We start from the raw sequence: 20,828 nt of genomic DNA, 5'->3' as shown, positions 1-20,828 counted from the left end.
ATACTTTGTCTAGAGCTTAAGTTTGCTTTGAGTTATCTGAGTGCAAAGATTGTACAAAGCAGTACTGTAATAGTTACAGCTAAAGAGTGAATGAGAATGAGTGTGTAAATGTGTATTATATGTTTCATCTTTTTTTTCCACACTTCGTAATGAAAAACTTTTTAAAATGGAATTCCATTCCTTCAAGGATGGAGGTGTTATGAAAGTGCTCCTATTTTTTTCTATTTTTTTTTTTTTGAGGACTCTTATTTTAAAATTATGGACATGGTTCATTTGGAAAAACAGAAAAGATTCCATGGATGTGTTATTTCACAAGGGTCACTGAGAGGTCCTGTTTGAAAACAAACCTTTACTGGTTGTCACGTGCCTTAAGCTCAATAAAGAACAGAAACCTTGGTGACTTGTAGAAATGTTTACAGTGAAGTGACATGTCAAGTTTATGGTGGTCAGGAGGTTTCACTTTTAAGATATTGTTTCGTTCAGTTGGGGTGTGGACTGTGTTGAAAGCAGTTAGGTTTGTAGCCTGCTGAAAATCACCCAGCTACTCTTTCTCTACCTCTTCGGGAAAAAGCCTGCGAATCCAGTGTATGAGAGCTAAAACACCTGATACTGCATTTCTCCTGAGATGCTCCTGGAAGGCCAGCCAGATTAATTCTTGTTGCTGCCTGAAAAGAACTGCTCCAGAAAAGATCCCAATGACCTGTCTGTGTACTCACTCACCAGACTGTGTGCCATTTTTGGGACACAACATATCTCATTCTTTTTTCTTCAAGAATTAACAAGTATTAGAACATAAGAACACAAGAAATAGGAGCAGGAGTAGGCCATTCAGCCCCTCGAGCCTGCCCTGCCATTCAATAAGATCATGATTGATCTGTCCCAGGCCTCAACTCCTCTTTCGGGCATGCTCCGTCCAACCCTCGACTCCTTGAGATCTCAAAAATCTATCTACCTCATCCTTAAATATGTTTAGTGACCTAGCCTCCACAACTCTGAGGCAGAGAATTCCAGAGGTTCACCACCCTCAGAGAAGAAATTCCTTCGCATCTCGGTTTTAAATGTGTGCCCCCTTATTCTGTAACTATGTCCCCTAGTTTGAGATTCCCCCACTAGTGAAAACATCTCAACATCTACCCTGTCAAGCCCCCTTAAAATCTTGTATGTTTCTATAAGATCACCTCTCATTCTTCTAAACTCCAATGAATAAAGGCTTAACCTATTACGCCGTTCTTGATAAGACAACCCCTTCATCCCAGGAATCAGCCTAGTGAACCTTTTCTGAACTGCCTCCAATGCTAGTATATCCTTCTTTAAATACGGAGACCAAAACTGTATGCAGTACTTCCAGGTATGGCCTCACCAACACCCTGTATTGTTGTAACAAGACCTCTATTTTTAAACTCTAACCCCCTAGCAATAAAGTCCAAAATTCCATTTGCCTTCCTAACTACTTGCTGCACCTGCATGCTAACCTTTTGTGTTTCATGCACAAGAACACCCAGATCCCTCTGTGCTGCAGTATTTTGTAGTCTTTCTCCATCTAAATAATAATATGCCTTTTTATTCTTCCTACCAAAGTGGATTACCTCACACTTTCCCATATTGAACACCATCTGCCAAGTTTTTGCCCACTCACTTAACCTATCTATATCCCTTTGCAGACTCCTGATGTCCTCTTCACAACATCCCTTCCCACCTATTTTTGTATCGTCAGCAAATCTGGATACACTACACTCTCCCTTCCTCTAAGTCATTAATATAGATAGTAAATAGTTGAGGCCCTAGGACCAATCTTTGTGGCACCCCACTAGTTACGGCTTTCCAACCTGAAAAAGACCCACTGATCCCGACTTTCTGCCTTCAGTGTGTTAGCCAGTCCTCAATCCATGCCAACACATTACCCCCAATACCCTGAGCTCTTATTTTGTGCAATAACCTTTTTTGTGGCGCCTTATCAAACGCCTTCTGAACATCCAAATACACTACATCTACCGGTTCCCCTTTATCCACTTTACTTGTTATATCCTCAAAGAATCTAACAAATTTGTCCAACATGATTTCCCTTTCATAAGCCCATGTTGACTCTGTTTGATTGCATTATGTTTTTCTAAATATCCTGCTATTTCTTCCTTAATAATAGACTCTAGCATTTTCCCAATGACTGATGTTAAGCTAACTGGTCTGTAGAATAGGGGTGTCACATTAGCGGTTTTCCAATCCGCTGGTACCCTACCGGAATCCAGCGAGTTTTGGTATATTATGACTATTCTTCTTTTTTTCTTTTTTCTTTTGGGCCTCCTTATCTCGAGAGACAATGGATACGCGCCTGGAGGTGGTCAGTGGTTTGTGAAGCAGCGCCTGGAGTGGCTATAAAGGCCAATTCTGGAGTGACAGGCTCTTCCACAGGTGCTGCAGAGAAATTTGTTTGTTGGGGCTGTTGCACAGTTGGCTCTCCCCTTGCGCCTCTGTCTTTTTTCCTGCCAACTACTAAGTCTCTTCGACTCGCCACAATTTAGCCCTGTCTTTATGGCTGCCCGCCAGCTCTGGCGAATGCTGGCAACTGACTCCCACGACTTGTGATCAATGTCACACGATTTCATGTCGCGTTTGCAGACGTCTTTATAACGGAGACATGGACGGCCGGTGGGTCTGATACCAGTGGCGAGCTCGCTGTACAATGTGTCTTTGGGGATCCAGCCATCTTCCATGCGGCTCACATGGCCAAGCCATCTCAAGCGCCGCTGACTCAGTAGTGTGTATAAGCTGGGGATGTTGGCCGCTTCAAGGACTTCTGTGTTGGAGATATAGTCCTGCCACCTGATGCCAAGTATTCTCCGAAGGCAGCGAAGATGGAATGAATTGAGACGTCGCTCTTGGCTGGCATACGTTGTCCAGGCCTCGCTGCCGTAGAGCAAGGTACTGAGGACACAGGCCTGATACACTCGGACTTTTGTGTTCCGTGTCAGTGCGCCATTTTCCCACACTCTCTTGGCCAGTCTGAACATAGCAGTGGAAGCCTTACCCATGCGCTTGTTGATTTCTGCATCTAGAGACAGGTTACTGGTGATAGTTGAGCCTAGGTAGGTGAACTCTTGAACCACTTCCAGACCATGGTCGCCAATATTGATGGATGGAGCATTTCTGACATCCTGCCCCAAGATGTTCGTTTTCTTGAGGCTGATGGTTAGGCCAAATTCATTGCAGGCAGACGCAAACCTGTCTAATGCCTCCACTATCTCTGTATTTGGCCAAGATATTCTTCTGTGTCTTTTTTTGTAAAAGACCTCTGCAGAGAATTTTTTTTCTTTAACCAGTGTGTGTGTGTTGGGTATTTAAAAAGGGAACTTTCATATTTCAGTCTGTGTGCTAATGCTTTGCTTCTTTACTGGGTAAGTCTTGTTTTATAATAAACTGATAATTTTGTTCACAGAATTGTTAGTGCAGAAGGAGGCCATTCGGCCCACCGTGTCCACACTGGCTCTCTAAAAGAGCAATTCCCTCAGTTCCATTCCCCTGCCTTCTCCCCAACTGAACCAAAACAATATCCTAAAATTGAAACCTCCTGACCACCATGAATCTTGACATGTCACTTCTCCATAAATATTTCCCCAAGACACCAACAATAAACCTGATTGGTGTATTTTATTCTGGGCTAAAGAGCAGAGTAGATGATTGACCGTATTGGTAACTGGGTAAACCTTTAAATATATGTTGTGACCTGTGGAGAAATGGAACTAAGGAAAGACAGTGCACTCCTCCCGCCTTGGTCGTAACAATGGTAACCCCCCCCCCCCCCCCCAGGTTGATGCTGGCAGGGTATTCAGTGATGGTAATGTCATAGAATGTCAAGAGGAGATGGTTAGATCTTCTCTGAAACAAAAACAAGAAATGCTGGATTCACTCAGCAGGTCTGGCAGCATCTGTGGAAAGAGAAGCAGAGTTAACGTTTCGGGTCAGTGACCCTTCTTCGGAACTGACAAATATTAGAAAAGTCACAGATTATAAACAAGTGAGGTGGGGGTTGGGCAAGAGATAACAAAGGAGAAGGTGCAGATTGGACCAGGCCACATAGCTGACCAAAAGGTCACGGAGCAAAGGCAAACAATATGTTAATGGTGTGTTGAAAGACAAAGCATTAGTACAGATTAGGTGTGAATATACTGAATATTGAACAGCAGCAAGTGCAAACCTGAAGAAAAACAACCTGAAAAAAACAGTGGGTAAGCAAACTGAACAAACTAAGATGAAATGAAATAAATGCAAAAAATGTAAAAAGGAATGCAAAAAAAAGGAAGAAAAAATAACTAAAAATGACTAAAAATGAAAGTAAAGTGGGGGGCTGTCATGCTCTGAAATTATTGAACTCAATGTTCAGTCCGGCAGGCTGTAGTGTGCCTAATCGGTAGATGAGATGCTGTTCCTCGAGCTTGCGTTGATGTTCACTGGAACACTGCAGCAATCCCAGGACAGAGATGTGAGCATGAGAGCAGGGGGGAGTGTTGAAATGGCAAGCAACCGGAAGCTCAGGGTCCTGCTTGCGGACTGAGCGGAGATGTTCCGCAAAGCGGTCACCCAGTCTGCGCTTGGTCTCCCCAGTGTAGAGGAGACCACACTGTGAGCAGCGAATACAGTATACTACATTGAAAGAAGTACAAGTAAATCGCTGCTTCACCTGAAAGGAGTGTTTGGGGCCTGGGATAGTGAGGAGAGAGGAGGTAAATGGGCAGGTATTACACCTCCTGCGATTGCAAGGGAAGGTGCCCTGGGACGGGGACGAGGTGGTGGGGGTAATGGAGGAGTGGACCAGGGTGTCGCGGAGGGAACGATCCCTTCGGAATGCTGACAGGGGAAGGGAGGGGAAGATGCGACTGGTAGTGGCATCACGCTGGAGGTGGCGAAAATGGCGGAGGATGATCCTTTGGATATGGAGGCTGGTGGGATGAAAAGCGAGGACAAGGGGAACCCTGTCACGGTTCTGGGAGGGAGGGGAAGGGGTGAGGGTAGAGGTGCGGGGAATGGGTCGGACACGGTTGAGGGCCCTGTCAACCACAGTGGGGGGAAATCCTCGGTTGAGGAAAAAGGAGGTCATATCAGAAGCACCGTCATGGAAGGTAGCATCATCAGAGCAGATGCGTCGGAGACGGAGAAACTGGGAGAATGGAATGGAGTCCTTACAGGAGGTAGGGTGTGAAGAAGTGTAGTCGAGGTAGCTGTGGGAGTCAGTGGGCTTATAATGGATATTGGTAGACAACCTAACCCCAGAGATGGAGACAGAGAAGTCGAGGAAGGGAAGGGAAGTGTCAGAGATGGACCATGTAAAGGTGAGAGAAGGGTGGAAATTGGAAGCAAAGTTGATAAAGTTTTCGAGTTCGGGGCGGGAGCAGGAAACGGCACCGATACAGTCATCAATGTACCGGAAAAAGAGTTGGGGGAGGGGGCCTGAGTAGGACTGGAACAAAGAATGCTCGACATATCCCACAAAAAGACAGGCATAACTAGGACCCATGCGGGTACCCATAGCGACACCTTTTACTTGAAGGAAGTGCGTGGAGTTGAAGGAGAAGTTGTTCAATGTGAGAACAAGTTCAGCCAGGCGGAGGAGGGTGGTGGTGGATGGGGACTGGTTGGGCCTCTGTTCCAGGAAGAAGCGGAGAGCCCTCAAACCATCCTGGTGGGGGATGGAGGTGTAGAGCGATTGGACGTCCATAGTGAAGAGGAGGCGGTTGGGACCAGGAAACTGGAAATTGTCAAAATGACGTAGGGCGTCAGAAGAGTCACGGATGTAGGTGGGAAGAGACTGGACCAGCGGAGAAAAGATAGAGTCTAGATAGGAAGAAATAAGTTCAGTGGGGCAGGAGCAGGCTGACACAATGTGGATTTTAGATCTTCTCTTGTTGGAGATGGTCAGATCCTCTGTTGGAGATGGTCGTTGCCTGGCATTTGACACATCTGTTGCACCTAAACCCCAGCATCCTCCCTTTCCATTCCTTATAGTCCCCCAGGAAACTACTGCCATATCCTAATACAAATTTCACAGCTTCCTATGCCAATGCAGCAACAAGATTTTTCCCTGAAAGAATAACTGCCAAGTGCATAAAATATTTGATGAAAGGAAGACTCCAATCTGAAAAAATCTGCCAACAATTTCTTTCACTAATATTAAACTTCATGCAATGTGAAAGACCCTCCTTAAAATGGATGTGATTCTTGCGCTTTGGGAAAATATATTTAATAATGGTTGTTTAATAATGTTTATCATGGCTGTAATGCATTAACTGAATTTTGTGCTGTTGTCAACTATCATTTTTAATTAGGTAAAAACGTCTCTAAATTACAAGCGGGCAATGAGATCACTCTTGAACAGAAAAGATTACATGCAATTTCTCTCCCAATGGAACAGAAGAACCCGGTAAGAGAAAACCAGCATGGCATTGTATAATTTGCAATATTATATCTTGTAATGTCACCATTAATTTCCATTGTCAGTAGCAACTTTGCCTACAGGAAGGGAAACCCAGTCCAAGAAATAATTTAATCTTATGAGGTTGGCCAAGGTATACATGCACATCCTGAAACATTGCAAGAATCATGATGCACCTCCATACCCACCATACTCTCAAAGTGTAAATCAATAGCTGCATGAATAATCACAGGAACCTATAATCCCATGTGTACACACGCCACCATTCTACTTTTCCTAATCTCAATTGATGTGACCAAGGATGGTAGTAAAATGAAGAGATTGATGCACACCCTGCATCTGGTTTTCTCATCGAATATGTACAAGTGCCTGGGTGAAATGAAATATTGAATCAATTAGGTGCCTTTCTAAATCTGTATTCACTTTGCAAAGCAAAAGGTGACTCATAATCAGTAACAAAGTGTCATAGTGGTGGGCGGAACAGCAACTATCAGACTATTTTTTTAAAAAACGCAACGCACGCACACACACACAAGTTCTTCAGTTCCTCAGCTTTTATTGTCTAGTATACATCCTTCCACACTCTGAAAGCAGATATCTATCATCCAAGCAGCATGGTGCAGTCGGCATCCCTATTTAATAACTCATATTAGGCTTAAACCAGGTCCCAATGACAAGAATTGTGCTCACCATAAGACTAATACAATTTACAGAATATTCAGTGTTGGATGGGTCAGAACTTAATTTCCTTAAAAAGTTTCTTGTTTTTGCTACAAATCCTCCCAATAGCTTGGTCCTAGATTTTGCACATGGCCTGAGTAAAGCATTTCCTTTTATGTTTAGGAGTTCTGAAATGTGAAGAACTGTTTGGACACAGTTTAGAGTCCTGGAGTCCTTTACAGCACAGAAGGAGGCCATTCGGCCCATCTGAGGCCATGCCAGTTCTCCATGCAGCTATCCAGTCAGTCCCACTTCCCCGCTCGATCCGTGTAGCCCTGCAAGTTTATTTTCTTCAAGTGGCCATTCAGTTTCCTTTTGAAGTCATTCATTTGTCTCTGCATCCACCACTCTTGTGGGCAAGTTCCAGGTTTTAAAAAAAAAAACTTCATGTTCCCCCTGCATCTGTTGTCCAAAACCTTCAATCTGTGTCCCCTAGTCCTTGTACCATTAGTTAATGGGAACAATTTTTCTTTGTCTAACTTATCTTAGCCTGTCATAATCTTGTACATTCCTATTAAATCTCCCCTCAATCTCCTTTGCTCTGAGGAGAACAACCCCAGCTTTTCCAATCTAACCTTGTAATTAAAATCCCCCATTCCTAGAACCATTTAGTAGATCTCCTCTACAGCCTTTCAAGGACCCTCGCATCCTTCCTAAAGTGTGGTGACCAGAACTGGACGCTGTACTCTAGTTGGGGCCTAACCAGAGCTTTATAAAGGTTCAGCATAGCTTCTCTGCTTTTGTACTCAATGCCTCTATTTATGAAGCCCAAGATCCCATATGCTTTACTAACCACTCTCTCGACATGTCCTGCCACTTACAAAGATCTATGCACATGCACCCCCAGGTCCCACTGTTCCTGCAAACTCTTCAGAACTGTGCCATTTTCTGCCAAAATGCATCACCTCGCACTCTTCAGTATTACATTCCATCTGCCACCTCTGTGCCCATACTGCAAGCCTATCTATGTCCTGTTCCACGTGGTTTGTATTATCTTCACTGTTTCTCACAACTCCAAGATTGGTGCTACCGGCACATTTTGAGATTCTACTCTGTTCCAAGATCCATGTCATTTATATATAGCAAAAAAAGTAGTGGTCCCAGCACTGACCCTTGGGGAACACCAGTGTCTACAATCCTCCAGTATAAAAAAACAACCATTTACTATGAGTCGCCGTTTATCTGCCATAATCCTAACTTGCTTTGGAACTTTGTCGTTAAAGAAAAGCAATAATGACCAAAGTATCTTCGCTCTTTCTGATGATGTTCCAAGAGGACCATGTCCAGGCGACTAAATACAGATATAAGCAGTTGAACAAATGCCTCGTGAATCAGGAAGTACACAAGTAGAGAGAACTTACTTATGAATTGCAATATTATATTTAAAAACTCAATTTGCTAGTAGATGCTTCTTTCTGTGGTTGTAAGGAATGATTCTACATCCCAAAATACTATAATCGGGGTACTTAGAACTCCGTGGCACTGAGGGGCTTAATTCTGTAGTCACCCCCACGAAGTTTTGTGACACATGAATGCAGATTCTGCACAGCCCATCCAGGTTGTGGGGACATCTCAATCTCCATATAGTTTTCAAAATATTGTATAACTAGTGTTAAACTAATGGTTTTTGTTTCGAAAATCTGGTTTTAAATGTCAGTTACTCTGCTTGGCCCTGTGTCCACATGCTGCTTTAATGTTTACACTAATACCACTTAAAAAGTTAGGTGAGATTTTACATTTGAAATGGCAGTTAAGTTTATAATGGCCAAACAGCAACAGGTATACCAATACCTAGTCATAATATAAATTAAATTGATCCAATCTTTAATCCCCCATTGACGCGCAACTCACTAATCTCCATGTATTTATCACCTGCTAAATTGAACTCTGGGTTTCTGCAAAACCAGCTGGCTGAAGGGTTTATATAAGTAGGGCTGTATAAATCATCTTGCATTTCTGCCAGCTGTGGAATCCCAGAACCCTAGGACCTTACCATATGTAACTATTGCAATTAACTGTGATATCATGATTGTGCCATATGATCGATGCTAAATGCATTTAAAAGGGGGCCCTTAGAACTGGTTGTACATTACATAAGAGTTTGAGATATGGTGTTAATGTTTTAGGGTCTTATCTATCCCATCTTACTCTAAACTATTTCACTTCTCCAACTGTCATCACTACTGTTGGGAAATCTCAGTCCTCACACCAACAAGAGCATCTATCCTACCCTTGAATTGCAGGGAGAACAAATAACAAAATCCTGTCGGTTTATTTTTAAGATGCTGGAAATTATCCTGCACCTCCATACAATCTCCTTCAGGTCTCAAAGTTTCACAACTAGTCTCATTATAAAGTTAAAATATTAAGTGAATTTACTGAACAATAAATAATTGAATTCTATCACCATTTATTTACTTATTCACAGTAGGAAGTATATTATTTAACTGGTGAAAAAATGAAAGATTAGTGATCTATTGAGCTTTTCCTTTATGGGTTTATCCATTATCTTTTATATGCTTAGCCCTTTTCCCTCTAATTTCTTCTGTGACATGCCAGCTAGTATATCATCTTTATTCATGTGAAAATTGCACTCAGGCTATCTTAATATATTTAATCAGTATATTTTGTAAACAAAAGCAAGCACCAGTTCTGTGGCTTGTTTGCATTTTTATTACTATTTGGATTTCAAAATAATTACCTGTCATTTAACTGAACAAATCACAGATTGGGCGGAATTGTATGTAGGTGTCAAGGGGTCTCGGCTGAAGGGCCGGCTTGAGACCTATCTCGCCTCTTTTTGGGAAGGTCTGCCACATCAAGTGCCAGTCAGGCACTTAACTGGGCAGCAGCGGGCTTTCCTCAGCATTAGGGACCCCGGTGATGGGAGTCCTGCCTGCTGAGATCCATTGGCTAATCAGAGGCCGCCTGCTCTTTTACTGAACTGTGCCACCATGGAGGCAGTGGCTGCTGCCAGTAATGCACCCCCCGAGGCCTAGGACCTAGGCCACTGGTGTGTCATGGAGGGAGTAGGTTGTAGGGGGAGTCAGCAGCAAGGGCGGGGGGTGGCTCTCAGTGGACCCCCAACCCACTGTTCCTGATGCTGGGTCAATCAATCAGCCACTAAGTGCCTTTGAATAAGGGACCTCCTTTGAATAAGGGGGCGGCACAGTGGCGCAGTGGTTAGCACTGCAGCCTCACAGCTCCAGGGACCCGGGTTCGATTCTGGGTACTGCCTGTGTGGAGTTTGCAAGTTCTCCCTGTGTCTGCGTGGGTTTTCTCCGGGTGCTCCGGTTTCCTCCCACAAGCCAAAAGACTTGCAGGTTGGTAGGTAAATTGGCCATTATAAATTGTCACTAGTATAGGTAGGTGGTAGGGAAATATAGGGACAGGTGGGGATGTTTGGTAGAAATATGGAATTAGTGTAGGATTAGTATAAATGGGTGGTTGATGGTCGGCACAGACTCGGAGGGCCGAAGGGCCTGTTTCAGTGCTGTATCTCTAATCTAATCTAATCTCCCCCAACCCCCCACCCTGGCTAGGAGCTGGTAAGCAACCCTCATTGGTTTGCTTGCTTCACCCTCTTTTTTCCCCCCCCCCCCCCCCGCCCCCGGTGTGGCAACAGGCCTGACCGCTGCTGGGCTAATACCGGCAGCGGCATGATGCCCTTAATTAGGCATTAATTGCCTGCTTAAGGGTTTCAAATGGCAGCAGGTGGGGGGAGGCTGTCCACGGGCCTTCCCGCCACCGACTTAATTGGAGTGGAGGCAGGATAGTGGTGGGGTCCCCAGTTATATGCTGTCCCCGTCTTCAAAGGCCGTGGGGGAGAACATAAAATTCAGCCCTTGTGTTTGTTCCAAAGTGGGTTGGTTCCTATCCTTGAACCTACAGTTAAAATAAATTAGAAAAACCTTGCTACATAGGTATCAGATTTGGCTGGGAGGTAGCTTTTTTTAAACTGCACCGGGCTTTAAATGCCTCAGTCTAGAAACTTGATTGCACCTGAAAAAGTGCATGCTGCACATGCCTGTTCATATTTGCAGGAACCATGTCGAATTGGTGTTGGTATCATAATCAGAATGCTTGTAGCCACCACTACCTACACTGCTGATTGGTTGTGTGTCTGGGTAGGAGAAAGGTAATTGGATGTCACTGGTGCCTGTTAATGCAGCCTGCGCCTCTTAAAGCGGCACATTTGCAGAAAGAGGTTGCAAAAGCTGCAAATAGGACATCCAGGTTCATTGGATGTCCTGGTCCAGGCGGTTGGCAAAAAGTGACTCTTTGCAGGAAGTTCTCCAGCTAACACTTTTGAAGCAAGCAGACTGTTAAGATGTGTTGGATCCCATCAGTTACAAAGAGAGACAAAGTCCGACCGTAACTTTTAGAAACTTTATTGCAGTATATGGTTGTTACATTGCAAGGATACAAAAGGAACAAAAAGCAAAACAAAAGAACATGCAAATGAACATAACAAAAGAACATGTGCTCACTACAGCAAGCCTTTCTTATAGATATTCAAACAAAACTAGGAACCCCCCCCCCCCCCCTTGTTTCTGAGTGGTTTGCAGACTTCTATTATCAGTGCATGATTGGTTCATTCGTCCCAGCATTTTATATTTGCATTTTATCTCGGTAGTTTCACATCCCCCCTCCTTGAACTGTTAGGCTGATTATTAAGCAATAGGCTACTATTAAGCTATCTGCAGCTGTCCTGTTAGCTTCTGCTTGTTATTTTTTATAAATTGGCTCCACAGTTAGTCTGTTAGCTGATTAGCTTACTTTTGATTTGTCCCCACAGTCCCCCCTTTAATTCTTCAAACTTCTTTAAGAATCATTCCATCAATCCCACCTAGGTGCCTTTAATGGTCGCTACTTGTCTAGAAACAGCCTTCAACACCCAGAGGGGTTGCGCTTAATATGTTGCCCACTTGTGCCACAAGAGGAGACAATGGGAGATCTGTAAGGGCATAAGCCTGGCAGGGGCTTCAGTTACTTGTTTACAACAGCACTTAATAAGCAAAAACGTAAAATACAAAATTATGATTATAACAAAAAAGATCAAACCCTGTACAATTGAGGTCCCTATTGAGCCCAACCACCCGGTCGCCCAACTCTGAGGTGGGCGTTGGGGGTTGTTTGAGTTTTTCTATCTCCTTTTGGATGTGCTCCGCCAGATTAGAGATCTCTTCAGAGCTATCCGGAATAAAGGTGCAGCATTCGGGCCCTATCAAGGCACATGTACCCCGCCTTTTCTGCAAGGATAAAATCTAGGGCCATTCGGTTCTGAAGGGCCACCGTTCGTGTGGCTACCATTTCGGCATTTATCTTAACCAGGGCTTCGGAGGTGTCATTGGCCACCTTTTCTAGGACAGAGGCCATGTTAATAGACTCCCTGGCCAGTTTAGCTGTCCCATACCAGGGAAACAAGATCGCAAAGAATCTCTCCATTTCCGTGATAGCTCGCCTCATCCTTTGCCAGTGAGGTGGCACAGGCAGGGAGGTCAAATGACGGATATACGGCGTAACATAACCCAAATAACATGATACCGTCCAAAGTTTTGGTAACCAGGGATAGGCCTTGTGGCCTCAAATAAAGTAAGTGCCATTATAGGAGGTGAATTTGGACACATTTAGTGCCTTGGGCAGAAACATGAGATTCCAATGGCTTTGACCTGTGTGATTAAAAAGGGAAATGGAGACGTTGTCGCCTGGGGGGGTCTGTGAACACTGTATAGTTGCAAATCCTATTACCGACGGGGTAGCCATCGGTCAAATTACGGGACATGCACACTATTCCCATTGGCCGTCCCACTCCTGAGGTATTGGTCAATGCAAGATAAGGAGCTGTACTCAAGCCATTAAAGGAAGGTGTATACGAGCCCCACATGCTATCGTTATACCCGGATGATATCACGTTTTGGCGAATCCCGAACCTATACGAAGGGGAGTCGCAAACCCACTGTTACAACATATAGGTTGTCAGCCACCATCCCACCTGGGATGTATTAAGAGGGATGGGCCGTAACGGAATGCCTCCTCTGGAATGGATGGGCACGTGTGCACATATCCAACAGCTAGAGATGTTAGATGCCTTGGCATAGGTATAAAACATGTAAAGGAAAGTGTTAACGTGCAATTCCCTGGACAGTCGATTAGTTCCCCAAAGTGGAAAGGTTTGGTTAGCCAAAAGTAAACGGATACTTAAAATGCATGCAAAGAGGATAATAAAAATTCTGAACATATTGGCAAATGGTCTTGCTCTACGGCAGCGAGGCCTGGACAACGTATGCCAGCCAAGAGCGACGTCTCAATTCATTCCATCTTCGCTGCCTTCGGAGAATACTTGGCATCAGGTGGCAGGACTATATCTCCAACACAGAAGTCCTTGAAGCGGCCAACACCCCCAGCTTATACACACTACTGAGTCAGCGGCGCTTGAGATGGCTTGGCCATGTGAGCCGCATGGAAGACAGCAGGATCCCCAAAGACACATTGTACAGCGAGCTCGCCACTGGTATCAGACCCACCGGCCGTCCATGTCTCCGCTATAAAGGCGTCTGCAAACGCGACATGAAATCGTGTGACATTGATCACAAGTCGTGGGAGTCAGTTGCCAGCATTCGCCAGAGCTGGCGGGCAGCCATAAAGACGGGGCTAAATTGTGGCGAGTCGAAGAGACTTAGTAGTTGGCAGGAAAAAAGACAAGGCGCAAGGGGAGAGCCAACTGTGCAACAGCCCCGACAAACAAATTTCTCTGCAGCACCTGTGGAAGAGCCTGTCACTCCAGAATTGGCCTTTATAGCCACTCCAGGCGCTGCTTCACAAACCACTGACCACCTCCAGGCGCGTATCCATTGTCTCTCGAGATAAGGAGGCCCAAAAGAAAGGAAAGAAAGAAATTGGCAAATGGTAATTGTCCTGATAGCAGGTCGGTGTTTAGTCACGGGTCGCTCGCTTGATGTGCGAGGCGTGTATCCAGGCTTTCTTCCCTTCCACCTAACTGCTGCCTGGGTGGTCAGTAGCACTGGAAAGGTCCCTCCCACTTGGTGCCCAATGGTTCTTTATGTATTTTCTTCACGTAGACCCAGACTCCTGGGACGATGTCGTGCCCTCCTTCTGGTGGGTCACCCTAAGCTGCCGATACCTGCGAGGAAGCAGAACTGATAGCATTTGTTAGGTTCTGACAATATTCTAGTTGAGCGTCACTCATCAGGTGACAATCAGCTTTTCGCAAATCAATTGTTCCCGGCAGAGACATGGGTCTCCCTGTTATTATTTCAAATGGAGTCAGGCCCGTAGTTCTGTTTGGAGTCGCCCTATCACTGCACAGAACTATCAGCAGCGCCTGGGGCCATGGTATTCCTTCCTGGTGATAGTTAGATAGTCGTCGTTTTAGGATCTGGTTCATTCGCTCCACTTGGCCTGAGGACTGTGGGTGGTGAGGACAGTGTAAATCCCACATAATGTTCAGTAGCCGACAGACTTCCTGACAGACCGGGCCTGTAAAATGAGTCCCTTGGTCAGAATCAATGCTGACCGGTACTCCCCATCTGGGGATGTAGTCCTTACACAAGACCTTAGCTGTGTGATTGGCCGTGCCTCTTCTAGCTGGGACAGCCTCTACCCATCTGGAAAATCTGTCCACAATGACGAGAATGCCGGTGTATCCCTGGCAAGGTGGGAGAGTGATATCGTCGACTTGCAAGCACTGGAATGGGCCGGCTGGAGCAGGAGCTCTTAGTTGAGGCATTATCATGGTGGGTCCTGGATTGTTTTTCTGACAGACCACACAGCGGTCAGCCACCAGCTGGGCGTGTTTTTTGAACCCCCGTCCCCACCAGCTTTACTGGAACCGAGCCGTCATCTGTTGCGGGGCCAGGTGCCCCCAGGAGTGAATCTGTTGGGCTAAAAAGGGCATCAGCGCCTGTGGCGCGACTGGCCTCTGAGTCCCTTTACCTCCAGATGCCGTTTTCACATAGTTTGATCCCTGCCTCTATCCAGGTCCATTTTTCGTCTTTGGGGTACTCGCTCAGCATCACTTGTAGGTCTTGTGCCAAACTGGGTACATTCAGTTTACATATTTGCATCCGGGGTGTCACCCTGCAAGGGGGCTCCCTTGGCTACCTGGCTAGCTAGGGCGTTCCCCTGCGCCTCTATGGTATTATCCTTCGTATGGGCTTTACATTTCAGAATGGATACCTCTTGTGGCAATTGCATGGCCTCTAGCAAGTCTCGGACCTCTTTCCCATTTCGGATAGGTGTACCAGCGGTAGTGAAAAATCCTTGTTTGCGCCACAGCTGACCAACGTTGTGAGCAACTCCAAAGGCATATCGTGAGTCCGTATAAATATTAGCCGTCTCCCTCTGCTATCCGACATGCCTCCGACAGGGCCTGTAATTCGGCCTGTTGGGCTGACGTCCCCGAGAGCAGACATCCCGTCGCCACAACTTCGTGTAGGGTTGTCACTGCCCATCCTGCTTTCCGGGTACTGTTGTCAACAAAGGAGGAGCCATCTGTAAAAAGGATTAAATCTGGATTGTGCAATGCCTCCTGCGCCACTAAAGTTACTTCCTCTGTCTCTCTCATAGCCTCCACGCAGTCATGCTCTTCCTCCTCTTGCTCCCCAGGCAACGGGAGCATAGTTGCTGGGTTTACCGGGCTGGCTTGGACTATATGGAGGTTGGGGGCCTCTAGGACCGTTGTCCATCGGGTCCATCCGGCTGCTGTCACTTGGGATACTCTATTCATGGACAGCAATGTGTGGACGGCGTGCGGACACTTGACTGTTAGCTTTTGATCCAATACCGCACCTGCAGTAGCCATCACAGCTTGGCATGTGGCTTCCATGGCCCTTAGGCAACTGCCCCATCCGAGGGCCACGGTGTCCAGTTTTCTCGAATAGTATCCAATAGGTCTCGGTTGGTCCCCATGCTCCTGTCAATATGGCGGTCATTTATCCCTCTTTTTCATGTACAAACAGGGTAAACGGTTTCCCGTTGTCTGGGATTCCCAGGGCCGGCGCCGAGCACAAGGCCCTCTTTAAATTCTCGAAGGGCTCTTGTTGGTCTCTCGTAAGGGTGATCGCTTCCTTCGAGGCCTGCTTCCCTTTCAAGAGATCATTTAACGGTTGAGCCAGTTGTGTGTAGGAGTCGATCCAATTTCTGTTGAAGTTACACAAACCCAAAAAGGACCTAAGCTGCTGGATAGTGGTGGGCTGTTTGGCAGCCCGTATGGCTGTGGTCCTGTCCTGGGTTAGTTCCCTCTTTCCTTTCGAAATCTTTTGTCCCAGGTACACGACTTCTTGGACTATTTGCGCTTTGTCGATACTGGCCTTGTGTCCTCTCCGATGAAGGTGGTCCAATATAGTACGCAGATCTTGTTCGTGTTGTTCTTCCGTTTCAGAGGCTAACAGGATGTCGTCCACGTACTGGATGACCGTGGAGTGCATGGGAGGTAACTCCCTCAAATGGTTTTGTAGGGCCATATGAAATACCGTAGGGCTGTTGTGGAAACCCTGTGGCAGCTGGGTCCAGGTGTACTGTTGTTGTTGAATGGTAAAGGCGAACCACGGTTGGACCTCGGGTGCCAGTGGCACCGACCAAAATCCATTGGCCATGTCGATAACAGAGAACCAGTCATGTTCCGGCCTAGGGCATTGAATATCGTGGAGGGGTCAGCTACCAGAGGAGCCTTTTGATCGATACACTGGTTAGCCTTCCTATAGTCAACAGTAAGCCGCCAGGTCCCGTTTGGTTTCCGTACTGGCCACACAGGGCTGTTGGAGGTACTGTGTGTTTTAACCAGCACGCCTCGCTCCTCTAATTGTCTAATTACGGGTAAGATTCCTGCAATAGACATTGGACTAATGGGGTATTGTTTAGTGCAGGGCGGAGGGATCCTGTAAACATTGCCGGTTCCATTTGAAGTAGCCCACAATCGTTCTTATCCTGAGCCCATATTGAGTGCTCCCTCAGCTCCTCCTCCTTCAGATTTCTGATAGATCATGTTACCTGGCCGCCTTCAAATTGCAACGAGGAATTCAGCTGGGTAAGAACGTCCATACCCATAAGGGCCTGGTCCACCGGACCTATCCAGACTGGTGTTATCAATTCTTGTGGACCAAGACCAATGCGTATGGGCTGAGTTTTCCTGAAAACCACCCCATGGCCACCAGCCCCGTGGGCGGTCTTAACTTTACCATCCATCGGTAGAGTTTCCGTATCGTTGAGGTAGACACGTTAATTCGGCCCCAGTATCCAATCGGCAGTCTATGTCTTGATAGCCCACCCTTGCGGTTATATACAATCCATCTCTTCGTTGTTTTATTAGTGCCAGGAGGGGCACCGAAAGGGCGAGGGAGGGCTCCGCTAGTTTTCTGCCGCACCAAGTAACACCAGTATCTCCTTCCGTGGCTGGGGTGACAACTGTTTGAATTTTTCTAGGTCATTGTTCTCAGGGGAGGCACCTGGTCTTGGCGCCGGATTGTATCCTTGCCATCCTGTTGCCCGTCCCTTTGCTCTACACATCTTAGCCCAATGGCCTTCCTTCCCGCAGTAGTGGCATGCCCCAGGTCGCCTATCTTGCGCCTTATAAGGGTCTTTGGGCGTCCAACCCGCCTGCAGAGCTCGGCGTTTTGCTCCCATGTCCTTGTCCAGCTGGCTGCATCAATCAATCAACTGCGCGTAGCTTACTCTTGTGCCTTCCCACTCTGGTAAGGTTACCTTAAGCATCTTGGATAATTCTGGTTTTAGCCCTGCAATAAAGGCAGACTTCAAGGGCACAAAACGGGTATCATCCAGATCCTCTGGAGCAATGTCCGTTATCCCCGAGTGTTCCAGCCAAACAGATCTAAACCTCTCTTCATGCTCCCGCACCTCTTCGGTACCTTTTTGCTGACCGGTTGTAATTTTATTCCAATCCGTCTTTGCGGGATAGAACGCTCGCAGCCACTGACTAATCGCAGCCCATCCGGCATCTAGTTGTTGCTCGTCCTCGCCCAAAGCTGTTTGGACCTCTCTGTTCAGTCTTCGCCCGCTCGCCCGGGCACCATCGCAGTCAAAATCTGTACCCCGTCCCATGGGTGGAGGTGGTAAATTCCCTTCAGACGTTCCAACTGTTCCCACGTCTTCTGACCCCCCTTTTTCGGGTCAGGCAATTCTTTGGACCATTTATCAATTTTCTCAGGATCCGCCAGGACATGCATCCAATAAGTGTTGTGCTCAGACGTGATCACCTCATTACCGTCTGTAGTCTTCTTTTCCTGCTTGACCTAACGCATTTCTGTTTAAGGAGGGCGAGCCGCACAAAAGGAAACTCATCATCAGTATCACTTTCTTCGCTGGAAGACTCAGCTTCCTCTATACTGGCTTCACACTGTTGCGTTTTTCATAGTTCTTTTAGTAATGACTCCAGATTCGGGTACAGGCAAGACAGTTGTGGTCAGCGGGGTCTGCAGGGCGGTCCCGGTCCCTTCGGTTGCTTTGCCTGTTCTTCTCGTAATTGTTTTTAAGTTCTTTATTTTCGGTTTCCAACCTTGCTTTTTCAGTTTCTAGTTTTTCTAATTTAAGCTTTTCCTTTCTCCGTTATTCGCAGACCCCCTTCAGTTGGTCCTTCATATTAGTCAGGTTGCGGTTGCGTTGAGACAGTTGAGTTTGTTAGATAATTTGATTACGCTGTCGGATCTGGCCCATTACGACTAAGGACCATTGGGTCCGTTCTTTATCCTTTAAACGGGTCGTTTTTCCCCAAACACACACTCTATCTTCCAGGGACCACCGTCCCTTGGAGGCACCATATTTCTGTTCAATTTCAGTACAGGTTTTAGCCAAATTAAACTGTTGCTTTATATATCCTTTTAACTGCCAAAGGATTTCATCTTCGGAAAAGTCTGGCAGGGCCCGCTCGCCTGCCTTTTACGGTGGTTGGCAACTGTCAGTTTCCTTCGTCAGTCATTGTACCAATTTTGTGTGGGGGAGGGGGTCTCGAGCGTGGGGCTTCTTATACAGACGCCGTGGAGCTTTTCAGCCGGGCTGGTGTATTACCATCGAACACCGCCGATATAGACGTCTATAAAGGGGGTCTCGAGCCTCGGAAGAGTGCGGGATCGCGTGGTGAAGTACCGAAACTAGACAATGGCCAAGGACTTTTTAAGTAAAGAGGAGTCCTTACCTCCGGGGGCTGATATAGGTCCGATGTCCAGGGCTTGTGTCTTTATCCTTCAGCGATCCTGCCGACTACGCCAAGTTGTTGGATCCCATCAGTTACAAAGAGAGACGAAGTCGGACCGTAACTTTTAGAAACTTTACTGCAGTATATGGTTGTTACATTGCAAGGAACAAAAAGCAAAACAGAAGAACATGTGCTCACTACAGCAAGCCTTTCTTAGATAGTCAAACAAAACTAGTAACACCCTTTCCCCCCCCCCCCCCCCCTTGTTTCTGAATGGTTTGCAGACTTCTATTATCAATGCATGATTGGTTCATTGATCCCAGCATTTTATATTTGCATTTTATTTCAGTAGTTTCACATCCCCCTCTCGTTGAACTGTTAGGCTGATTATTAAACAATAGGCTACCATTAAGCTATCTGCAGCTGTCCTGTTCGCTTCTGCTTGTTGTTTTTTTATAAATTGGCTCCAAAACTCCACAGTTAGTCTGTTAGCTGATTAGCTTACTTTTGATCTGTCCCCACAGGATGCATCCCAATGTACTCGCATAAAGGTTTGACATTTAAATCCAGAAAGCCATTTTAAACTGTATTTGGCTGTGATGATACCACATATAGAGTACTGTGCAATTTATGACTTGATTTCAATGAAGATATTCAGTTATTGGAGAGTCCAGAGAAGGGCTACACAGTTGATCCTAGAATTTGAGGGAATGATAAAGAATGATTATCCTGGATCTTGTGTATCTTGCAGAGAGGACTGGGTGCTAAATAAAGGATATACATTGTTCATAAAAGACAGAGAAGCTAAAAAGGGAGGTGGGGTGGGGGGTATTGATTAGGGAAGACATTGTAGTGTTGGAAAGAGTGGATGTCATTGAGGAGGCAAAGACGAAATCCATTTGGTTAGAGTTGAGGAGGAAAAAGGGTATGATCACTCTACTAGGGGTATTCCATAGGCCTGTAAATAATGTGACAGGTAGAGAGATAAAGGAGCAAATCTGCAGGGAAATCAGGGATGAGCATAGAGTAGTGAAACCGGGGAACTTTAATTACCTAAATATGGGATAGAGTTTGTTGGAGTATAAGAAAAAGAGGGGGAGGAATTTCTGAAATGTGTTCAAGAGAACTTCCTTGATCAGTATGTTCTCAGCCCAACTAGAAAGGAGGCATTGCTGGATCTGGTACTGGGAAATAAGATATGCCAAGTGGTCTGTGGGGATAAACTTGGGTAAGAGTGATCATCGTACCATAAGGTTTAGACTTGTAACGCAGAAAAGCAAGGAACTATATGCGATAGAACGGCTAGATTGGAAGAGGGCAAATTTCAATGCGATAGGAAGGGATCCAGCCGAGATGAATTGGAATCAAAGACTGACAGATAAAATTGTAACGGAGCAATAGGTTATCTTTAAGGCAGAGATGCTTCAGATACATTTCAGCAGGGTGAAAGATAGGGGAACCAAAAACAGGACTCCTTGGATGACGAGGGAGATGGAGATTACGATGAAACCAGGCCAA

The 20,828-nt window shown here is 46.0% G+C and overlaps 1 protein-coding gene across 1 annotated transcript in view; it reads left to right on the top strand.

Moving 5' to 3' along the window:
* The window catches only part of LOC137375638 (uncharacterized), a 106,978-nt gene that overhangs the window by 58,809 nt on the left and 27,341 nt on the right, over window positions 1-20,828 (top strand). Inside the window, exon 11 of the mRNA XM_068043020.1 lies at window positions 6,315-6,409. Coding sequence (XP_067899121.1) covers window positions 6,315-6,409 — 95 coding nt within the window. The remainder of the gene's footprint in view (window positions 1-6,314; window positions 6,410-20,828) is intronic.

Source organism: Heterodontus francisci, chromosome 12 (assembly GCF_036365525.1).
Source record: "Heterodontus francisci isolate sHetFra1 chromosome 12, sHetFra1.hap1, whole genome shotgun sequence".
In the NCBI taxonomy this organism is placed as follows: domain Eukaryota; kingdom Metazoa; phylum Chordata; class Chondrichthyes; order Heterodontiformes; family Heterodontidae; genus Heterodontus; species Heterodontus francisci.
This window is presented reverse-complemented; position numbering and strand designations above follow the sequence as displayed.